Genomic DNA, 24899 nt, shown 5'->3' on the forward strand with positions numbered 1-24899 from the left:
AGAAAGGCCATTTGTTTTTGTTCAGATTCTGTCACATCGACCAGCTTTACTGTGACCTACGCTAAAGGAAGAATGTGTTCTAAAAAGCAGACATCAGTGGATGAGTCCTGCTCCATCACATATCCCAGAGGTTAACTTTCTCCAAACATCCACAAACATTTACACAAACACCACTCCCACCCCCACACCTAGAACACCTTTAAAACAATATTTTAAGAACAGACATCTAATTGACCATGAACCATTTATTTTCATATCAATATTTTCATGTCATATCTTTGCCTTCTTTATTTTCTAATTTTTACTGTTACTAACATGTTTACTACAGTTCTACACATTCTTCTTTTCTGCACTAACCACACTTTAATACTTTTGTGATCAATATATTATTTTTATTTAATTCAACATGACACACATAAACTGTTGAAAAATGTTTTTAACATCTCCTAACAGAAGTAAGTCTACAAAGGACTCCTGCAGAGGTGAATCATGTTAGACTGACCTGTAACACCAACTGTCCACTGACTGACATCCAAACTGCCTATAGATGGTACAAGAACAGACTCTTAATGTTTGAGAAGAAACAGCAGCTTTCAGTTCCCAGCTCCTCTGCTGATATCTTCTCCTGTGCTGTCAAAGACCACGAGGATCTGCACTCTGCTGAAGTCTGTGAGTATAAACCAACTTACAGTCTGTTATTACTGTTATATTATAGGATGGTACATTTGTCTTTAGTTTGTATGTTTATTGGGCAACATGAAATATATTTCAGAGGTGTCGATTCAACCTCATTTTCATTTTCTTTGTAGTGTTATTAATCCATTATCTGACTTATGATTTAGTCAGTGATGGAGGTGATCTGCTGGTAACCAGTGTGTCTTATTAAAGACAACATGAACTGCTGATTTGTGTTTGAGGTGATATGACTCACTTGTGAAGCTGTAAATCACAGTCTGTATAACGACAACACATAATAATTACACAATAATTACACATTAGAAATTTGAAAATACTTAACCATTTCATTTTAGAGATTGTACCATAAAGAAAAATTAAATGCAAGCTTCAGTATAAATCCAAACAATGTTTCACATTTTTTGTAAAGGAGCCATATAAAGCATTAAAGAGGCGTTTTAGCTGCTTTCACATTGTGTGATATTTCCTGATTTGCAGAAAACATAATTTATAAAAAACACCTGAACTTCTCCCACAGATTTTTTTTTTAAGTATTAGGCAAGGCTACTTTAGCAGTTATTTAGAGTGACCCTATTTTAAGTCTTTAATCTATATTTCAGGTGTTGATGATGAGAACTGCTGGAGTGTAAATTATATCAGAAGGAGAATCTGCGCCCTGGAAGGCTCTTCAGTGGACATATCAAGTGAATATTTGTATCCTGACAACCAGCAGCCTGAGTCTAAAGTTTGGTATAAAATAAAGAGAAATGGTGAGGAGGAAGCTGTGAAGCTGACTGAAGATGCAGTTCGCATGCGGTATCTTGACATGAACAACCAGCACATCCTGAGAATCAAAAACCTGAAGAAGACTGACTCAGCAGAATACATATTCAGACTCCTAAAAGATGATGAAGTACGGAAGGGTGATACACCTGGAGTGACTCTGATTGTCTCAGGTAATTCCTGTCTGTATACTTTTCAATAGAGACTGTGCTGCTCTCTCACCATGTACTAACAGCAGTCAGAAGACTTTATTCTTTAATGCCTACAAGAAGACTAAAGGCTGGTTCATGTTTAATATGATAACACTAACAAAAGAGTAGACAGTCAAAACGTAACTGTAGCTAAATTAAGTGCACACAATAAGCTGTATGCAGGGTTGTGCACCACCTGAAATTCATAACAACAAAGTGTAAAGATTCATCTGTGTTTTGTCAAAATGAGACCAGTGATTTCTTAGATATCACACAATAAATCATTCACAGTGAAGCCATGGTCCAATTATTCACAGTTTTAAGAACTTTAACAGATCAATCTTAATTTCACAACTTTGGCTAAATTAGGAGCCTGTATTCTGTCTACTGCCTCAATGGTCTAATTAAAACATCATGCATATTTAAATGTGTCAAATCATTGTAGAAGTTGTATCTCCACTAAAACAGTGTAGGAGAGAGAGAGAGTTCAACATGCTGCAACTTCAAAAAAATGCATGTAAACAGGCAAATGAAGAAAACATTTTCACCACTTTGGCACACAGTATAAAGAAATGTGCTTCAAATACAGGAAACACAAGCAGATAAAAGGGAAGTTACTGAAATGAAGAAGTGTCTGGGGGACATGAAAAACTGTCAGGATTTGCTTTTTAGTGTTCAAAAATGAGCTAACAATGTTTGTTTCAGTTTCAAATTTCAAAGTTGCAGTGCATTGAGCTCTCTCAGCCACCATAGTTAGAGAGGAGATCAGAATGGATGGATGAGCCTACAAAGGCTGTGACTCTGACACAGGAGTCTGTGCTTCATGTCTCATCTTCTACAAAGCATTTTTTTTAACCATGATGGTGATTTTAACTAGTACAGTAGTTTTAGTTACCTAAACCTGTCTGTACCTTAAACATTGGAGTGGCAGATTAGAAAACACTTACTGTATATGAGTTGTTTTTTTTATCATCATGTCATCTGAGTTGTTTTGAAGGACAGTGACAAATCTAGTTTGTAATTCAGGTATGAGGACTTTTGAGATGATACGTCTCTTTTACATTTACTGACTAATCTAATAATCTTTCAGACTTGGAAGTTAAGTTGCATCCTGCTGTGGTGACAGAGGGCCAGAGAGTCACACTGACCTGCAGTACCAGCTGTCCTCTGACTGACAACACAAACTACATTTGGTACTTGAACAGTCGACCTCTGATGGTGCCAGAGAGCCAAAACAAACACCTGGTTCTAGACTCAGTCAGCATTCAGCATGCAGGAAACTACTCATGTGCTGTCAAAACCCACCAAAACATCAACTCTGGTGAAAAGACTCTCACTGTCCAAAGTATCACAGGAACATCAATAGCAGCAGTTGGAGTTGTTACAGCAACAATTCCTGCAACTGTTGAAGTTGTTACGGCAACAACTCCTGCAACTGTTGGAGTTGTTGCTGCTCTCTTGGTTATAATACCACTTACTGTCTTCTTCTGGATTAGGTGAGAAACACTGAGCTTTGTTTCAGAGTCATGACATTTACACACTAACCTGACATCATCTATTCATTTTTATATTCACTCATTTCACTAAGCAGGAGAAAGAGGTCCTCCAGCCGTTCTCCTAGACTTGAAACATCAGACAATATGGAGCAGGTAAAAACTGTTTTATCATTATTTTCAGTGTTGATAATTCTCTTGGAGAAACCCTAAATGGGGAAAAATATTTTTATTGTTATTCATGAAACTGTAACATATAGATACCAAACGTCTGTTATTACAATCATTTAATATACCTTCCAAAACCATTATCAGTTGTGCTCTACTCGGAATTGTTGCATATTTCTTTGTTATGGAGGATCAGCCAAAACTTTAAATACAACATAGTGTAGTATTATATATTTTGTTTCTTTATCAGCTAAACCCTGGTCCTGTGTATGAAGACATCTCAGCTCAAGCAACAGAGCAGGATGACCTTCACTACAGCAGTATTAACTTCTCTAAGAAACAGACAGATCCGCTCTACACCACCGTCCAGCCACATCAGCCCCAAGAACAGACGCATGTCCTCTATGCTGTTGTCCACTTTAGATCCAACACAACCTCTGAGTAAGCATCTCTTCATTACAACTGATTATATTTGAGGGAAATAAGAATTATGTAGCTTATTACAGGTTGGACTATATGATATCTCAGACTCCACTGGTACTGTTTTGATAAAACTTGTGGGTTAGGTTCTTTCACTGTGGTGTTTAAAGTCTACATTGATGATCACTGAACACACCAATGATCAGATTTTCATGAAACTTGCTTGAAAGGTTACTAGAATGTAGTTAAAGATTGTGAGACGTATGACGAGACTGCATCAACTGAGAAAAATCGCTTTTCTTGTTTATTTATAAATAGCCTATTTTGAAACATAATGAACCCACATTACACTTATTCTTTTCTTTTTTCTTTTTTTTCAGGTAAATGGCCAGATGGTGGATCCCTAAAATTACACAGCAAACAAAAACTTCAAGAGAATGAATGTAACCTTCCTTCATGATGTACAAAGGGATATGTTTTTGGTCTTACATGAGCGAGCACCTCAGGAGCACACTGGCAGTGATGGACATCCATAGAAACAAGGACCTTTTACAAGCCATCCTGTTAAACCATTTTAACTCAATACAGTAATTTCACTATTGCCATGAAATGTTGAGCAGACTTTCATAGTGTCAACATACAAGAGTTGGACTACCTAATGCTCTTCAATACACAGAAAAAAAATCCTTTAACCACTTCTGTAAAACATAATAAGGACACAGTTTTGTAAAGTTATGAAAATATTTCAGTCAGTGCAGTCCAGTAGGACACAATCATACCTGGTAAATATCTTGAAAATTACCAAAAAACACATCTCTGACACTGACAACAAAAATCAAAAATTTTTGCCTCTCTTGCCTTTTATATTTATTCACAAAATGGAAAAATTTGAAGAGCAAGATTCACTGGTAGCCATTATTGGAGAGCCATTGTATTAAATGACTCACGGTAAGCTATTTCATATAAATATGCTAGCTAGCAGTAGCTATGCTAGGTAAAACCAACACACTGAAAAGCTACAGCCTTCTTTGTGTTGCTAAAGCAAATTAGCTACTTTTTCCTGTAAAATTACTTTAACTTACTTGTGCTATTAGTTTGTGTTAAAACTTATATGGGTAACTTTTGCTGTATTTAATATGATAATGTATGGCTCATGAAAAAAAACTCATCCAACATTATTTGTCTGCGTTGATACCTTTGTTGCCAATGAGTCATGCTAATTAGCAAACTTAACTAACATTAGCTTTAGTGGTCATATTTTGTATGTCAGTTTTTGTTTTGTGTTCTCTTGTTTGTTTGTTTCGTTAAGAGCAGCTAAAGGTATATATTTTTCGGACATAACATTACAGCAGTTGCCATGGTGATAGCAGAAATTTTGAAATGGTCACATTATTGATTGAAAGGTAATGTTAATGTCTCGCAACATTTTGATCAAAGTACTATTGTATAATTGCTAAAACACGTGATTATAAAAAAGGATATTGGACTAACCATGAAATGGTTAATAATTCATAATTACAGGTTTCCATTAAAGATGAAAATGAATCAGAATTTCTTTGTTTAACACAATGTGACATTACAATTAAAAAATGGTTTTACTTTCTCTTACAAAGCATCAGAGAATAATTAAAGCTTTTTAGCAGTTGTTGTCTTTAATGCTTTTCTTAAAGGGTCTTTCAACTAAGTTGAATGCAAAAGTTAAATGCAATTGTATGTTTTGAGTTTTGATGGTGGGATGACCCTTTTCTTTACTATAGATTGTACCTTTAAATAAAGTTGACTTACTTTAACTGATGCTCTGAATTGTTCAATGGTCACACAGCATTTAATTCATAAAATAGGGATCTAATCTTACCCGTGCTGAGTTAAATAACATGTCGGCTGAAAATCAAGTGCACAACAAAGAAACAAAACAGTCATGGACACAACTGAAGTCCATATTAATATATTTTATTACCATACCAGTATACACTTTGGTAATTAATCCATATACAAAAAAAGACATATGTAAATAATTTGTTACTTCTAGTTTAGGTTGTACAAACACCAGTGCAGTATTGTTTCTTTGTCTTTCAAGTAAGTTTATAATTCAAGTGTATAATTCCAGTTGTACATGTTAAATATTTGTTCAAGATACCTTTATGAAAGGTTATAACAAGTGTACAGTGTGCAAGCAAGTTAGCAATGGGAGTGAGGTTATGTTTAAAGTCTAAATAACCTATAAAAAGGCATGACAGTGTGATGTGAATGAAAGAAAACAGTACAAATTTGGGCCCCAGACACATAAGGCAGATCTGGTTCATCATCACCATCATCCAAGCTGTGTTACAGTATATTGCAGATTTGTTGCGCTACTGTAGGGTCCTCCTGATATGGCCTTAAGTAATATGTCTGTACATTGTCTTTGCAGCTACTTGGGTAAAAAAAAAAAAAAAGAGGAACAACAAAATGAAGGATGACGAAGGGCGTTATGGTTTTATCATAACCAATGAGAACTGGATTCAAAATCTTCTCAAGCAACAATATGGAGAGGGAGAGGGTGACAATAAACTGACACTATCACAGTCACAGTGTATACTGATCTTAGTATGATTTAGTTGGAACCACTTCCTCCTACAGTTCCCCTGTATTCACATACCAAAGGAGGGAAACTCCACACTCTATATCAGTGGTTTATATACAAACACATTAAACTTGATAAGGTCAGTGATAAGGTCATAAGATGCTACATAACTTGTCTTCCAATAGGCGACATCCTGTCAGTTGTTTTCCTGTTAGATTTCAGTCTCTGCCATGTTTTATACATTTGCTATCGTGTACTGACATTTGAGTGTAAATATGAAAGTCACTGTGGTCACATCGGCTCAAGGGGTTTGTCTTAGAGAAAGAGCACACCGGCACAGACATCATAGTTTCGATTCGAACACATGTCTCACTAATCTTTGTGCGTCATCCAATCACTCTTGTCTTTGACTCCACTCAAAAGACTCTCCTTTGCTCTCCTTTTCTCCATTTTGCTTTCACATTCCTTTCTGCTCTTATAGCCCCATCTTCATAGCCTTTCCTCATGATTTTCTTGTGCTTTCAGTTGTCCATTAGCACTTTTGCCAGGGATTGGAAGACTTCTCTCTTCTCATAAAGGTACATTTGGGTTTCCCACAGCATGTCCACCAGGACTGCGTCACTCACTTCATCCAACATCACCTCTTGAGACAGCTGGGGGCTCAATCTGTACAAAAGACAATAAATAAATAGTTTTAAAGTACATTAGAGATAATAGACCAACCATGAATACTATAAATGCCCATTTGACAAACACAAACAGAAACAAACTTGATCAACATGCATCTCAGGCTGTAACGATGTGGGTCACTCAAGCTGAGCTTCAAGCCAGATGGTGTTGGTTGGTAAAGTAATACTGTCTATGATGTTATAGAGCTGCAGTGATGTCTAGTTTAGGCCAGGAACATAGCAGATAATCATTTACTCTTTGCCAGCTGGAGTTAAAACAGAGAGCAGAGACAGCAGTAAATAAAAAACTGAAGTGCTGCAGATTTATGGTCAGCTGACCTGTGGTAGATGGTGTCGATCATTTCACACCAGGCTCTTGCTCTGTCAACTGCACAGCCATCAGAATCTGTACACTGTCCAGTCAGAGAGAGAGGAAATATTAGAATTAGAGACACTTTCTGAAATGTTATTGATACTGGTTGTCATGTCCAAAATATCAGGAATATTAAAAGGCTTCACAAAAAGTGGAGAACACAACTCTGGCAGGATGAATTAATATGAAAAAACATAATAGTTTCAGCTGTGGATGATGAGCATCCAGCACTCATTGATTTACACAAGGAACAAGGTACATTTAAAAGCAGGTGCTCAAACTATACTCACACAGTCCACCAGCATCTTGCCCAGCTCTTTGGCTCCTACAAAACTCTTGGCCAGCTCCAGAGGGTTAGAAGGCCGGAAAACATCCACAGAGCTCACCACCACCTGAGGAGGTTTACCTGGAGACACACAGGAGCACAGATACTGTACAGCTGGAGGAGCAGGAGGAGTTTCTAAATTTAGTTACTCACTGTGAGTTGTGTAAATGTTTTTTGTTTAGTTCAGTTTGTTTCTTCCTTTCCCCCCCAACAGCAATTGAAAACATCCTTTAATCTATGCAATAATAATAATAATCAATAGTTTTCTTATTGTCAACAAATCTCATGTGCAGAGCCAAACCAACAATGAACTGATCCTACTTACAAGTAATGTGAGTTTATCCAAAGCCTGATATATCGTATTCCTCTGAGCTCCCCTGTTGTCATTAAGAACACTTCATATTGACCTTTCATCTTGACGTGTCATCATCTCTTGACTTTGCACTGAAATTTACAAAGTCAAGAGGTTGTGACATCTAGCACAACAAGCTGGTGAAGCACTGTAAACAGAGGCACCTTAGCACAATGCATTAGCACGCATCACGCTCAGTAGGACCTGCATTACAAGGAACGTCTCTCCTGAGACTGAAAATGTTACTGCTGTTATTAATCTTTGGAGCCATTTCTAAACAAACTACAGTAACTATTGCCTTCGGGGGGAAGGAACATGTCACTCACAGCGGTGTGGCTCATTGACATGTTTTTAATAGTTTTTGGAGAACAACAGAGGTCTATGTCACAGAGGAATATGATATATTAGGCTTTGGATACACAGACAATACTTGTAAGTAGGATAGGTTCGTTGTTGGTTTGACTCTGCACATTAGATTTGTTTACAATAATAAAAATATAGAAAACCACCAGCCTTATACTTTAATAGACTCATGTTGAATAGTGAAGATGGGGTAAGACATAAACTAAGCTAAGTGACCATTGGTTTTGCATGTAGAAAAGTTAGTGTGAATTACATTATTTGCCATTGCAGACACAACTGTGTGGCTTACCAGTTCCAAGGGAGACCACTATACCCAGCTTCTTGACCTCCGTCCCATGGCCCTGAGAGAGAAGAGTTAAAAAGAGAGATGATAGATTATTTGATTTTTTTAAAAATTCATGTTTAAACGTGCAGTTAACAGACGATCAAAGGTGGACTAGATAATTAAGGTGTTAGGTTACCTACCTCTGCTTTTAAGGCTTTGTTGTACTGATGGATTTCTGACATGGCGTCTAGTGTCGGGTTGTTGGCCAATAGCCCTCCGTCCAGAAAGCGGCCCATCGGTCGGAAGTAGCTGGGGGCAGCACCACTGGAGCGGGCAGCTCGCCACACAAGTTGTTCTGATGTAAAGATTTTAAAAAGTCATGAAACAATCAATCTAATCGACTAGTTTATCATTCTGGGTGCAAACTTAAGTACAAAGTGAAATGTGCCAAAATGTCACTGTGTATCAATAACCGAGTTTTAAACAGTGAAGAAGTGAACACATTCATCCATGTTGAAAAGGGTGTGGGGCTGAAACATGTTTTTTGCTGCTTTGCTATTTAAAGTATTCAAAAGCATGTTTTCTGGATAATATTTATACGTGAACAAATGGGAATTTGTGAGGTAATTTTGTGACTGACCAAGTTAAGTTCTTTGTGAACCTGTTCCTTTGTTTTTCACTCACAAACACACCTTCAGCTGTCACCTTCCTACGCTTTCTGGCTGGCTCCACTATCAACACATCCTCATCCTCCCATCCTGTAACAACAACATGGTTGCCACTCAAACAACACAACACAAATGGACTTCTCAGGCTTTGTTTTCTAAATAAATATATAATCCTGAATGAACTGAGTATAATTTACCACCATGTGTAGAGTTAGAAAATACTTGTGTCACCATCTGGTGGCAACATGAGGGAAACTGTGGCAGACAGCAACACACACCACCACCCACCATTCATAAAACATTTGAGCACTAGTGCAGTAGGTCTAGTACCTTGTGGGACAGTGAGAGGCTGGAACGTGGCCGTGGTGGCATACGGGGGCTCTCTGTGGACGGAGGGAGGGTCATAGTTCCTGAAGATGTGCAGTTCTCCTGGATGTCTGTCAGCCAGAACACTGGTCACCATCACCCTGTACAAGAACAAATGTATGAGTGAAAAGATAATAGAGTAAATGTGAGTTTAACATAAAAGGGTGAATTTTTGTCAGATATCTCAGCTTTTGTTCATCATAAAAGTGTTTGACAAGACATTCTGATCTAAACCTGAAAAACCAGCATTTTGACACCAAAATTTGCTCATTTACAGATTCTGGATCCTCTACTACTAGTTTTTAGCCATGCTAGCAGCATTGTTCAAGGGATGGTGAGGTCTGTCAGTCATTCTTTCTTTCTCTCCACTTTGGTCCAGAATGAAATATCTCAATAACTACTGAACAGATTGGCATGACATTTTGAACAGATCTCCATTGTCCCCAGAGGACGCATCCTACTGACTCTGGTGATCGCCTGACTTTTCCTCCAGCGCCACTATGAGGTTGACATTTTTAGCTTTTAGTGAAATGTCTAGTGTCTCTAGTGCCTTTTTACACTTTTCTGCCTATTGCCTAGTGGACACATTTAACCCTAAAATCCCCTTCAAACTTGTTTTAAGACATAAAAATGTGTCTGATATGGTTAGAAATTCTTAAAATGACATCTACTCTTTCTACCTCACTGAAAAATCCAGACTCTATGAATATGCAAATATTTTTTATTTCAAGATGTCTCCTACTTCACTGAAAAGTCCATTCTCACTGTATGTGCACTGAAGGTTTCAAATCTCCTCATCACACTTGTGTAAGTTTCATACTGGACCAGAATTAACTAAATAGTTGTGATGTCACAAATTATGCTCATACGTACACAACTTTTCAATTAACACAGAAGCTTTCCAGCTTCAGCAGTTGAATGTGAAAACAGTCTTCTAGTGTCAAACTCTGCACATACATCGTTCTGTTAAGTGAAGCTCAAACATTCAAGTGAAGTAACAACGACAAAAACATATTTCTTCTAGGATGAAAGGACTTCAATAAGTTTGACATGAACAGTTACCTGGGGTATTGGACGTCTGTCATCTTGGTGTTCTCTCCAAATTCTTTCTTCAGGAAATCCTCCAGTGGTGCTGATTCATAGGGTCGTGACCCTTTGAACACCTGCTCTTTCATCCTGAAGTACAGGCAGCGAAGGTACTCCATGGACTTTCCTACACATTGAAGAGACGCCATTATTGTTTTGATGCTATGGTATGAAAACTCTTGGAAGCAGAAAGAAAAACACACTCACCGTGGATTATAGCGAGGGCCAGAATCCCTCCAGTGCTCGTGCCAGCCACCCAGTCGAAGAGCTCTCTGGTGGGCCGACCGGCCTCTCTCTCCAGAGCGATCAGCATCTGGATCAGCACCAGGCCTTTTATACCTCCACCATCCAGACACAGCAGTCTTTCCATCCTGCAGAGGAGAGGAGATATCACTTTTTTTACACTAGAACTTTTTGTCTCATCTAAGACAGAAAAACATACAAATAACATGTTTTCACGTTAAAGTAATAATAATATATTTAAAAAAAAAAACAACTTTGTTATTATTATTCATTATCCTTTTGCTACCACATAGCCAGATGCGCAGAATTCATGGAAAAAATATGTGACAAACTTTACTTTAAAGCAACATTATACAACTATTTACCTTAAAATAACAGCCTCATAATCATTTTGATGGTACACTGACTTGTAATAGAGAGAATGGCGCCTCTTTCATTCCCACTCCGCTCCCTGAACACCTGTTCTTGCACTATGTAACTTGGGTTGAGCGGGTACGATCCCCCACAAGAAATAGTAGTTACCTGGATGTAACTCCAGTTCTATGAGTATTGGCAGGTGGGTGTTCAGCTAATAAGCGACAGCTGGTGTGCCTGATGAGCCCTTATATGTATTAAGTTACATACTAGCGGCCACCAGACTGTATTTTCCGTGGTGTGTGAAGATGATGTGGATCGCAACATAAGTCGGTCAGTATAACGCTAGCTGTTAGTAGCTACATTTTAGCACACAGCTGCTGTGGGTTCAGACAATCATAGAAATAAGATCAGCCAGAGGCACAGCGAGGGATGTCACAACAGTAACCCCGTGTCTAGACCGCAAGTGTAGCAGCGAGTGCTCCGTCTGTGTGTCTGCACTGGAGACGTTCTGTGTAGACACACAGACGGAGCACTCACTGCTGCTGCTGCTCTGCTAAATGTGCTGCTCATGCCACACTTGCAGTCTAGATACAGCAAGTGTTGAAGTCTGTTCCCCTTCAAATAGTGTTCCCTCATGTTACAATAGTTCGGTATCAATAGTTCAGTATTAACTACCACTTGTGGCAGCAGAGGCTGCTGTTGCTGCTGCTCAGCAGAAGTTACATAGTCTTGCTTTAACCATGAAAAACAGACGGGGAACTGTGGAATTACAAACATACTCACTTCCTTTTCCCCATTTTGGGCCCGTCCACTTCAGATGTGCCTCTGCTCATTGCAGTGACTGCAGCCCCCACGAACATGATGTCCTCAAACCCTGTGAGCCAATCATAACAGCTATTGGTGTGGGACCAACACATGGCAACAGTATTGATCAAATTCATGTACAAAGGATGGAAAAGGAAAGGGGTCACTGGGTTTTCTACAAGCCACAGGGGAGTTATACCAAGAATGTCAAGTAGATATGCGTGCATGTTGCTTTCATGTAAGGATACTTGCTTTATCTTATTTAATTTACAGGAGCTTCTCACTCTCATACTGTCACATTCCTCAGCTCAGATTTCTCAGAAAATTCAGATCTTGTTGGGTCACTTGTGTACTCAAGTCATAATTCAAATCTAGCACTGAAAAAATAACCTCTTTCTGTTAAATACTTTCCACACATTCCTTCTTTTTGTTATTTGGTATTTTAAGGATTAAGGATTATTCGAAAGTTGCACACAACATTTTTTTCACTAATCAGCAAACTAAAAAATGTAAAAAGTTATAGAAAATGTAAAAAAGCTCAAACAGAGACATATTCTGTAGATGAGAGAAACATTCAAACAGAGTGCAGTGAAGGGGAGGCAGAGGATGGGACGTTGGTGTTACCTATGCCTGGAGGTGGGGCCTTGTTGGAGATGGGGGGAGGACTGGCAGGGGAGGGGGGGAGGCACCGCTGGACCCCTACACTACACAGCATGTCCAGCAGTATCTTTCTATTCGGACCTTTCGTTTTAATGAAAAAAACACACACACATGCACGCAAATGGAGTTAGACATGCACAAACACCACAAAAAGCAGAGGAGAAGAGATAGAGGGTGATAGATAAGAGACAGAGAGAGAAAGCAAGAATGTAAGCAGGATGTTAGCAATTATCATGCATTTACAAAAATCAATAAATGACAGCAAACTCCATTTACCATCTTTTCTGCTTCAGAGCATCGAGTATGCGGTTTCATACACATTTGTCTCCATGTGAAAACAACAAATATGCTCATATAATCATCTTGTTTCAATAGGCAGACAGATCCAGTAGAAACAATGCACAGACTTTTATTAGAAATCACTGAAATGTCAAATTGCCTTTTGCATGGCAATGTAAATGTTGCTATGGTAGACATTAAATGTTGCCGAGGAGGTTGAAATTTTTTTTTTTGGACTAAAAAGTCAACATATCAAGAACAGCTCAACAGTTTTCTGACTTTCCACATCCACAACTTTAGGCCTTTACTTTTTGCTTTATATCCTTATATTCTATGCTCATAATACACTGAATTTATTAGAAAACACTCAGTGCACTAAAATGTAATCCAATACAACAGTCATGTAATAAATAGTACATTTGGGATGCTGTTCTTACGCGAGCAGAAATCAGAAATATGTACTGAAGGCCTGATACAAATATCTTGATCGTGGCACTGATGTAAGAGCAAATGTTTTCAGCTTTTGCAACTGAAATGTTTTGTAAGTGCTGCCCTCTGCTGTTGAACAGGTAAAACATGTGCAGATGGAGAAGGAGACTGGAGCTACATCAACTGAGAAGTTTTGGTTCCACAAAATCCCCTTACACATCAGAGAGCGAGCTCTGAAATCACTGAGTAGCTGGAAATGATCAAATCAAAGCTCTATACATATGCTGCAAATGTACAATAGAGTGTGTGGTGTTTTTACATCATCCATGGTAAAGTTGCATGATGCACCTTTAAAAAGAAATGCTGCAAGCTTTGTAACCATGCTGCTTCTAAACAGTCACAAAACAATGAATTAGTAGCAAGAGCGGTACAACTGGTCTTTATATTTAGAGACAAGGCACTAAAGATTGTTTCATTTTATCATAACAACCATTTTCATGCATCGGCTTTACCATCTACATTGGAAAACATGCTGTTAAATGAGACTATGGGTTAACATGTTATAATCTGATTAAACTAGAACAAACAGGCATGTTAGGTCAGTCACATTAAGTTCTATAAATATAACACAGCTTTTCACTGTCCTAACTCAGAATTCCTACTCTGTTCCTTGTTTTCCTGATTCAACTTCTGTATACCTTACAGTTTATATCTCTCTTTCCATCCATCCTGTCTCTCTTACCTTTGCTGGTGCGTGCAGCGATCAGTCCAGATGTTTCTCCCAAGTCGTTGTGGATCTCCACATCAGCACCAAATACAATCAGAGCTTTGATCAACTCCATGTGGTCCATCTAATTAATGAGCACAGTGTCACACAAGTGGTGCATTATTATTATTTAAAAAAAAAAACGGTGCAGCCTGATTTCCCTCTTGTTTGGGATTTTTAGGATAAATCACCTGTAATCTGAGTCGTAGCTCTTAGTGTTTTCCCCTCATACCGATACTGTGTTGCCACCACTTAGCAAAATCACTCCTTGACATTTCTCCTCCCTTTCATGAACACTTTGATTATCAGTTACATTATTGTTTTCACCTGGAAGATAAGAACAAGGCAGGCGTAATATCTCGTACACTCACCTTCATAGCGAGGTGCAGAGCTGTGTTCCCGTCTTGTCCCTTCAGGTTGGCGTTGGCTCCGTGGGTGAGTAACACCATGGCTGCCTCAAAGCGGCCCTTCTTGGTCAGAATGTGGAGGGCGCTCTCCCCGGTCTTACTGAGATAGTTCACCATACAGCCATGCTCCAGCAGCAAACGACACATCTGGCACAAAGAGAGGAAGACTTTATTAAATGAACAGAACAACAGGACTTCTCCTGTTCCTTCTTCCTAAAGCCTAACTTGCATGTCTCGGTGTGGGACGCCTCAATGACAGGCCAGCATTTCTGATTGGAAGCATTGACATAAACTCATACAGGATGAAATTAGTTTTGTAAATGTTGTTCAAACTTGGGCTGCTTGCTCACAGAGGTCATCAAAGGTCATAGATCCATTATTCTCCTATCAAAGCTTCAACACTTTGGTTTCTCTAGAGTCAGGCTACTAATTCTAACTACAAAACACTTGATGTTCCTCACCTCAGCAGTTTTGGCCCAGTGGAGAGGCGTCCCACCATATACAGAATCCTCAGCCTGGAGCTGGCCTGGGTCTGCTTTGAGGATCTCCTCCACACACCTGACAGAAAGACAAAGAGACTTGTCACATGTACTATTAACTTTAAACTATAGACTTTGTATTCTGGGAGTTTAAAACATAAGCTGAAGCACAACATTCAATATCTCTAAAACTGCAAAAAATCCACTTTGTTTTTATTTTGTATGCTGACAATTTTACTGACCTATTTTTTAAAAAACTTAAACTTTGTGTAAGCACAAAGCCTTTATTTCTTCTTATTCTGTGGAAAAAGCAAAAAAAACAACCTCTACAGATTCCCTTCCGACCACATATATTCTGATAACTCGGATACCCAGTAGCACTCCTATATGTTCATTTGATGTAGTGCTTCTGAGATGTAGTCTCCAGCATTATGAAATACGTTTGCTGCTCTTATACCAAAGTCAATACACACTGGTCCTGTATGCATAAGTTCACAAGACTAGGTCAAAACCTGGTATATGACTGGACCGGGTATGAAACGCTAGAGGGATTTTAACTTGTACGTCGCCTGGTTACCATCAGACATGAACATTGCTTTAACTTTATTTATTTGTATTGCACTTTTCATGCAGTAGTTGTAACTCAATGTGCTGTACACATAAAAAAAATATTAAAAATACTTAAATACATTGCACCAGATTTTAGGTGTAGACTATATGGTGCTGGTGTAAGAAGGGTAGAGTTAAGATTATTTTTTATATGTTTTATATGTCATTTCACTTACCCACAACCTAAAATATAGTTTTAATACAGTAACTGTCAAGTTACTCATTAATGCTAAGTGTAAATGACCCTAATACAGTGTGTTTCATGTGTGTAAAGTTTGTATTCATACATTTATTTGTTATATTGCTTTTGTTTTATTTACCATGAACACAGAAATGCTTTATTTCAAAAAACAATGGTGTAACTGTAAGTGACTCAGTGACTCAGTGATGGACAGACGCATTTGAAGTCTGTGAGTATAAACAAACTTACAGTCTGTTATTACTGTTATATTATAGGATGGCACATTTGTCTTTAGTTTGTAAGCTTATTGGGCAACATGAAATATATTTCAGAGGTGTCAATTAAACCTCATTTTCATTTTTTTTTTGTAGTGTTATTAATCCATTATCTGACTTATGATTTAGTCAGTGATGGAGGTGATCTGCTGGTAACCAGTGTGTCTTATTAAAGACAACATGAACTGCTGATTGGTGTTTGAGTTGATATGACTCGCTTGTGAAGCTGTAAATCACAGTCTGTATAACGACAACACATAATAATCACACAATAATTACACATTAGAAATTTAAAAATACTTAACCGTTTCATTTTAGAGATTGTGTCATGAACATATACACATTATTACACTAACCACAAATATCCTGACTTACTATTTAGCCTACAGTAGGCTTAGTATGTATGATGATTCACTTCCTGAAAAATCCCCAATCACTATGCTGATGAGGGTCTCTGGGTGTCACAAATAGGCAAATAAACCAAAAGTTGCTCTGGAAAGTAGGGTTGGTCACTCTACTCTGTGATGCAATAATGATCTTGCAGATATTAAAAAGTTGCTTTCACAACTTGTGGACACTAGATGTCCCTGTGCGACCATGTCTGATCAAAGAGTCAATGAGGGGAAACAGGAGCATTTTCTCATCATAAAGCTATTCATAAAACTACAAATCAGACTACAGCTATAAATTGATGAAACCATTTCTTTCTACAACACTCAACTGTAAAGAACAGAAAATTTAACTGAATTTACAAATTGCCTTAGACTGTTTGTGACTCTGAATGAACAAAGGCGCCTGTGAGGAGTGTGCTCTTGTCAACTTACTGCACATGCTCACAGCGGAAAAATGCACAAACCTTCAAAACTGAAATAAGATTTATTTTATAATATATGACTTATTTTTTGATGGGGTTTGTGGTCCACCTCAAGATTTTATGTGTAGTTTATTTGCAAAAATAACAAGAATGAAAAAAAAAACATTATGCATTAAAGGAGTAAAAATAGATTGTGCTGGTGAGATTTTAAAAAACCCAAAAGGGCCCATAAAGACAACTCACCAAAATGAAAAAAAAACTGCATCTGAAGTTGAAGTTCTGATGAAGAAAAGAAAACATACATACTATAACATATATACATGTATTCAACATATACTGTACATTGAACACTGGTATACACTATATTTTTCTATCTTGATGGAAAAAGAAAAGCTTGATCTGTTTTTTTCTTTTTACATTTTCCAAATTGGATAAAATAATTGAATGAAGATATTTAAAGACATTGCAAAAGAATGACAATGGTGGAAACTGAATGAATAGTCATTCGGACATTTAACCTAAAAACTACTGTAAGTCTATTCAGTCTGTTCTGTCTATTTCAGGTGTTGAGGATAAGAACTGCTGGAGTGTGAATTATGTCAGGAGGAGGATCTGTGCTCTGGAAGGCTCGTCAGTGAACATTTCAAGTAATTACTCGTATCCTAACAACCAGAGGCCCAAGTCTAAATTATGGTATAAAATAACGGCAGGTGGTGAGGAGGAAGTTGAAAAGGTGATTAAGCTTGCAGGTCGTGTAAAGTATCATGACAGTGTGAATAACCAACACATCCTGAGAATCAAACAGCTGAAGAAGAACGACTCTGCAGAGGGCCAAAGAGTCACACTGACCTGCATGACTAGTTGTCCTCTGACTGACAACACAACCTACATTTGGTATTTGAACAAACAACCTGTGAACCTGTCACAAAACAAAAGCAAAAAACTGGTACTAGACTCAGTCAGCAGTCACCATGCAGGAAACTACTCCTGTGCTGTGACATCTCACAAGAACTTCAACTCCAGTGAAAGGACTCTTACTGTTGAAAGTAAATGCACATTTGCTTCACGAGCTGTTGTTGCTCTCCTAGTTATAACACCTCTTTTTGTCTTCTTGTGGATTAGGAGGTAAGCAAAACCCTGCTCTGTTGCAAGAAATTACATTTAATTTCTAACCTGAAATCACTTATTCATGTATATATATTCATTTGTTTCACTATCTAGGAAAAGAAGGACTTCAGGTACCGAAGCAACAGTCAACATGGAGCAGGTAAAGAACAGAAATTTCAAAAACATTTTGCACAACGTTTAATTTTTAAAGTCAAAATTACGTTAAAATTAATTTTCACTGAGAACTCTGTATATATGTCCTTGGTATTTGTTTTGACTTATATACTTGTGTACTGTAAATACCAAAAAGAAGAAATTCGATTCAATTGTGCCTTAATAGTTCCCCCCACATCAGTGTTCTCCAGCTGACAACGATGGTTTGGTAATTTTATTGGTGCAACATCTGTGTGAGCAGGCACTAAAAATGGTTCATACATTGTTAGTCCTTGCTAGTCATTGTTAGCTGTTACTTGGTCCCATTTGTGATTTGAATACTGATTACAATACGTTACTCAGTGTCCTGATTAAATTCATGGGGGGCTGCTGACATTAAAGGACCCATTGCTGTTAGTTTCAACTTATACTTTTGACAGTCTGATCATTTTCCATCATCATACTGTATATGGACCTGTGAAAAAGAGACATCTAATGCTAACTAGACCTCCTCCTTTTAATAATGTGGGACAAACACAGCACTGAGTGTGCAGAATGACTCAGCAGGACTTGAATAACGTGAACAAAAATGACGTTTTGTGGGAATCAGTGCTAACATTAACAAGCTAGTTTACATAGCTCTCACTTTCTGAGTGGAAGCTAGTTAGTCCAGCTTTCTAGTTTCCAGTTTCTGAGTGAAATACAAACTTCACAGCATGATGGGTCCTCCCAAATACTGAATATTGTAAATGGACAGATGTCTTTAATCACTAAGAGGACATAACCAACACTATGTGAACTTGTTGATAAGGGGAAAAAACGTCCCGATACAAGATGTTTTTTCCCTTTATCAGCAACATTAGAGGCTATACAGAGTATGACGTGCTCTAGTCAGTTGAGCAGCAGCAAGCTGACAGCGTGTCTCCTTACAACGACATCATTCAAATGTCAGTCAATTGCTACAAAGGGAAACACCCACCCACAGGCCTGAAGCTAAGACACTGTTTCCACAAATATGTCCAAAAACAGTTTGATCTTCTTGTGAAACATTGAGAATTGTGCACAATATCTGCAGTTTCATGATTGTTTATATTTCCTTTCACAACAAGTGGAGAGAATTCAAATTTCAGTTTGACTTTAATGACAGGTCACTAAGATTTAAAACTCACATTGTAGGTCATTTTTACTTAATAAATTAAAAACACTTTAGATCTTCGTAGACTTTCAAGTAAGAAAGTAGGATTTTTTTACCTGCGTGTGCAGGATTTGTGGTTCCCTCTCAAAGAACAGAATATTTTAAATTCTGCTGCATTGGAAAAACATCACCTTCATCTGTCCTGCTTCCCCTCAGATGGGATGATCCTTCAAGTGACACAAAACAACACAGAACTACATTGTACAGTATCATTAGTTTTATGGGTCCAAATTTTGCAACATTGATGTGCTGTAGAGCTAAAATTTCTTCTACTGCGGTCCACATTACACAGCTACATTAGTCTTCCAACACAAATCAGCCATTTGTAAATCATTTGATATGGATTAATCATTCATTCATTCATTCATTCATTAATCATTTATCATTGATGTCATGAAGATTACTCTGACCTAAAAACTATTTGTAAAAGAAAATATATTTTGGACAAACTAATTATCCTTCTAAGGCTGTAAGGTCAACAGTTACTTATAATTATTAGAGGTTTAGTGCCCCACAATGTAAACTAATATTATTTGTCTTGTCTTCTCATCAGTTAAACCCTGGTCCTGTGAATGAAAACATCTCAGCCCAACCAACACAGCAGGATGATCTTCACTGTAGCAGAGTCTACTTCTCTAAGACCCCGACACATCCTCTCTACGCCAACGTCCAGCCACACCAGTCTAAAGAACAGGACGATGTTGCTTATGCTGTTGTCAACTTTAGACCCAACAGGACCCCAAAGTGATCAATGATTACAACTGATTCAAGATCCACTTAGTGACCTTGCTCATCTTGAACAGTACTATTTTCAACAACCCTTCAATACACATATAGTGTTGGGGTGTATCTGACACACCACAGGTCTGATGTTAATAAATCTTCACTTTGAAACAGCAGATCGAGTGTATCTGAAGACTTTTTCACATTTGCTAGAAAGACCACATTTGTAATATAGAGAACAATTATTGTGATACATATGTGTTTTGGCATGTGTCCCTCATCAGTGGAACACACAGAGAACATTTAAATGAGATGAAGTATGATGTATATATTTGGACCACATTTTCACATGGTGTCTTGCTTTGTGCAGATTTTTAGATTTGTTGTGGATTGTTGACGGACATGTTGCATCATTGAGAACAGGATACTTATAGTAGTGTGCTATGTTGTGTTTCATGTTGTATTACTGTGCTTTCTGTTTGATTTGCAGCTATAACTGTAAAAATGCTTTTGTAAAACTTATTTTGCTCTCGGAAACATGTTCTACTCTGCATGTTCTGTAGTGTATGATACATAAAAACTACTGAACATAAAACATAAAAACTATGTCTGCAGCTTCCTCTTCACAAGTGTTTTTTTTTCCACCATGAAACAAACACAGACAGCCTCACACCTCTCTGACCAACGCTGACAACTTTGACACCTTTTTATGATAACTTGATGCAGCTTTACACTGTTGCACGTTGCATGATGAGCCGATACATTACTTAAAAATGAGAAACAATGACACCTTAAAGTAAATATGAAGGTTCTCCATGTTCAAATATGACATCAAAAACTAAACTACTGCTGCACTACATAAATTGTTTATCTGTGGCTCTGCTAAGAATTATAATGAGGGAGGAGGTTTATTTTTGGTATCAGAGCTACATGCAGCATGTCTGCTAGCCGCCCTCACACTGACCAACAGTCCATTCTGGCTTCAGTCATTTGTCTATAAACCTGCTCTTAATTTAGACTCTTCAGTAAGGTCAGCAGTTATGATGTAGCAGATACAAACACTGTTATACAATCAACTTATAGACCCAGTATTGGTGCCAACATTAATGTTATTATTTACACCTGTACTTTTTCTGCTTTGTCAATCAAAGTGTTTGCTGTGAAAAAGGTCCAATGATTAGAAGCGAGGGACTAAAACAACCATGTTGTTGGCAGAAGTTGGATGTGTTTTTACTGGTTTCACCCCGTACATCTTACATATAAATGTTTATCCTCTCTGATGTAATGATCATTTACTGTTAACTGTAAGAAATACACATAACATGTTTAATGGAGTTTAGGAGTTATGGTGTGAACAATTTGTAGAAAATTGCGGATTGATTGACAGAAAACAAAAAGGAAGTTTAAAAAAAAATGCTCACAAGCTTTCTTCAGATGTCCTTCATGTACAACATATTATACTATTATTTGTCATATTCTGCATGCTCTGCAGTGTTTTAAGTTACCATAAACTTCTGCAGTTTCCACCACAGAAACCACCATCACTGTCAATAGACAGCTTCACATCTCTCTGTTCTCACTTCAGTAGTTTTTACAACTTTTCAATGAAAATATAATGCAGTTTAACACTAAAATATCTGGCATGAAGAACCAATACACCATAAAAACTGAAAATAACAGTAATAATTGTGATGAGATACAGAGTAAGAAAAATAATGGCACCCCCAAGTTAAAGTCAACATTTTCCTTCTCAGAATATGACATCAAATAAATACTGAACTATGTGAGGTAGATTCTGTACTAGAGGAAGAAGCAAGAAGGAAGTGAATTTTAGGTGTCAGAGTTTCATGCTGTGCATCTGCCCGCAACTCTCACAATGACCAACAGTCCATTCTGTCCTCTTAAGTCTTTACTCTGTAAGAGGACTGCTGTTGATTTTGACCATTTATTTATAGATTTTATGTTTTATGAGCTTTCATGAACACAGCAGGTGTGGTAAGGCCATTAAAAAATTAATATAATCAACTTTATGTTTAGAAGCGGAGGGACTACAACAGCCATGTTGTTGGCAGAAGCTGGCTGTGTGTTTATGGCTTTCATTCTGTGCATCTCAGGTATGAATTATTGTTTATCTCTTCTTATATAATGACTATAAACATGATGTATACAATATGAGATTATTAACTGTAATCTATAAAAAAAATAATGTTTTACTTGATTATAGGAGTTAAAGTGCAAGAACTTGAAGAAAATTGCAGATTATACAAATAATGTCCTTCATTTACAATATTTCATACTATCAATTTTTAGTGATTAGTACTAGAAGAATGTTAATATTATGAATTAATGCTTCTGTTAAAGGGGTTCAGGGACAAGCCAAAAGTATCTGTGCCTTAAAGGGTTCATCAGTGGATCTGCCCTGCTCAGCTCAACATCCCACTTCAAGCATGAAATGGTTCACTGTACACTACGCTGGCTCCAAGTTTGTTCTCAATGAGCTGTTTAAAGAAGGAAATTGTGTTACGTACAGCATGTCTGAAGAGAGTCATCCAACTCTAACAATAAATGATCTAAGAGAGAGTGATGCAAAGTCTTACTGCTGCAGCAAAACTACAGAGACACCAACACTCTGCTGGCTCAATAGAACTAAGCTCCGTGTTGCAAGTGTTTGACAAGAAATTCTGATCAAAACCTGAAAAACCAGCACTTTGACATCAAAATTAGTTCATTTACAGATTCTGGATTCTCTACTACTGAACAACAGTCAACTCCTCAAATTAAAGTCTTCAAGGAGACAGCTGTTGATAGTGTATTGACCAGTTGGGTTACAATTTTAATTCTTTGAATGAGGTAGAAGATCAGAGACTACAACAGCCATGTTGTTGGCAGAAGCTGGATGTGTGTTCATGGGTTTCATCCTGTACATCTCAGGTATGAATTTATCACAGTTAATAGCAATTATCTGTCAATGGAAATGTCACACATTCAGTGTGTTTTACTGAGTAAATTCTAACTGTTGGCTGAAATAGTCAAAGAAAAAATGAATAATGACTTGTAAATTGATTTATACAAAAAATAAAAAACAAAAAAAGGATGTAATGCCTTCCAACTGTCAGGTCCAAATGTTTCCTAATGAAAGCTTCTTTTAAAGGGGTTCAGATGAAGCAAACAGCATCTGTGCCTTAAAAGGTTCATCAGTGGATCTGCCCTGCTCACCTGAACATCCCACTTCAATCATAAAATGGTTCACTGGTCACAGATGGAAATCATGTAACATACAACATGTCTGAAGAAAGTGACTACACCCTAACAATCAAAGATCTGAGAAAGGATTAGGAGGTGAGCAACACTGTGCTCTGTTGCAAGAAATTACGTTTCATTTCTAATCTGAAATCACTTATTCATGTATATATATTCATTCATTTCACTATCTAGAAAAACAAGGACTTCAGGTTCAAGATTTTGCACAACATTTAATTTTTAAAGTCAAATTACATTAAAATTCATTTTCGCAGAGAACTCTGTATATATGTCATTGGTATTTGTTTAGACTTATGTACTTGTGTACTATAAATACTAAAAAGAAGAAATTTAAGGGGTTTGTTTTCTGCCTTAATAGCTCCCCCCACATTAGTGTTCTCCAGACGACAACGATGGTTTGGTAATTTTATTGGTGCAACATCTGTGTGAGCAGGCACTAAAAATGGTTCATACATTGTTAGTCCTTGCTAGTCATTGTTAGCTGTAACTTGGTCCCGTCTGTGATTTGAACACTGATTACAGTATGTTACTCAGTGTCCTGATTCAAATCATGGGGTCTGCTGACATTGAAGGACCTATTGCTCTTAGTTTCAACTTATAGTTTTGACAGTCTGATCATTTTCCATCATCATACTCTATATGGACCTGTGAAAGAGAGACAGTTAACGCCAACTAGACCTCCTCCTTTTGATAGTGTGGGACAAACACAGCACTGAGTGTGCAGAATGACTCAGCAGGAGTTGAATAACATGAACAAAAATGACGTCTTGTGGGAATCAGTGCTAACATTAACAAGCAATTTTTCATAGCTCTCACTTTCTGAGTGGAAGCTAGTTAGTCCAGCTTTCTAGTGTCCAGTTTCTGGGTGAAATACAAACTTCACAGCATGATGGGTCCTCCCAAATACTGAATATTGTAAATGGACAGATGTCTTTAATCACTAAGAGGACATAACCAACACTATGTGAACTTGTTGATAAGGGGAAAAAACGTCCCGATACAAGATGTTTTTTCCCTTTATCAGCAACATTAGAGGCTATACAGAGTATGACGTGCTCTAGTCAGTTGAGCAGCAGCGAGCTGACAGCGTGTCTCCTTACAACGACATCATTCAAATGTCAGTCAATTGCTACAAAGGGAAACACCCACCCACAGGCCTGAAGCTAAGACACTGTTTCCACAAATATGTCCAAAAACCGTTTGATCTTCTTTTGAAACACTGAGAATTATGCACAATATCTGCAGTTTCATGATTGTTTATATTTCCTTTCACAAAATGTGGAGAGAATTCAAATTTCAGTTTGGCTTTAATGACAGGTCACTAAGATTTAAAACTCACATTGTAGGTCAATTTTACTTAATTAATTAAAAACACTTCAGACCTTCGTAGACTTTCAA

The 24899-nt window shown here is 37.6% G+C and overlaps 2 protein-coding genes and 1 long non-coding RNA gene across 3 annotated transcripts; 2 read left to right on the forward strand and 1 right to left on the reverse strand.

Annotated features, from left to right (window-relative positions):
- The first annotated feature begins 460 nt into the window (after positions 1-460).
- LOC122979863 lies at positions 461-5475 on the forward strand. The gene is made up of 6 exons (XM_044347643.1): positions 461-669; positions 1296-1631; positions 2740-3145; positions 3241-3298; positions 3561-3751; positions 4111-5475. Exons 1-6 carry the CDS (start codon positions 570-572, stop codon positions 4112-4114), a joined length of 1095 nt encoding a protein of 364 aa, XP_044203578.1. The 5' UTR covers positions 461-569; the 3' UTR covers positions 4115-5475.
- A 623-nt stretch (positions 5476-6098) lies between these two features.
- LOC122976326 (85/88 kDa calcium-independent phospholipase A2-like) lies at positions 6099-15776 on the reverse strand. The gene is made up of 14 exons (XM_044344739.1): positions 15748-15776; positions 15166-15262; positions 14669-14851; positions 14274-14382; positions 12788-12904; positions 12143-12233; positions 10967-11130; positions 10736-10886; positions 9638-9774; positions 8840-8994; positions 8664-8715; positions 7625-7740; positions 7301-7374; positions 6099-6959 (listed from the first exon to the last, which is right to left on the reverse strand). Exons 1-14 carry the CDS (start codon positions 15774-15776, stop codon positions 6815-6817), a joined length of 1620 nt encoding a protein of 539 aa, XP_044200674.1. The 3' UTR covers positions 6099-6814.
- A 2337-nt stretch (positions 15777-18113) lies between these two features.
- On the forward strand, positions 18114-20156 carry LOC122979864. The gene is made up of 3 exons (XR_006402942.1): positions 18114-18187; positions 18284-18329; positions 20071-20156. It is a non-coding gene; the product is annotated as an uncharacterized LOC122979864 (long non-coding RNA).
- Positions 20157-24899: the final 4743 nt, after the last annotated feature.

The sequence above is a fragment of the Thunnus albacares genome, chromosome 3, assembly GCF_914725855.1.
Source record: "Thunnus albacares chromosome 3, fThuAlb1.1, whole genome shotgun sequence".
Taxonomy (NCBI): domain Eukaryota; kingdom Metazoa; phylum Chordata; class Actinopteri; order Scombriformes; family Scombridae; genus Thunnus; species Thunnus albacares.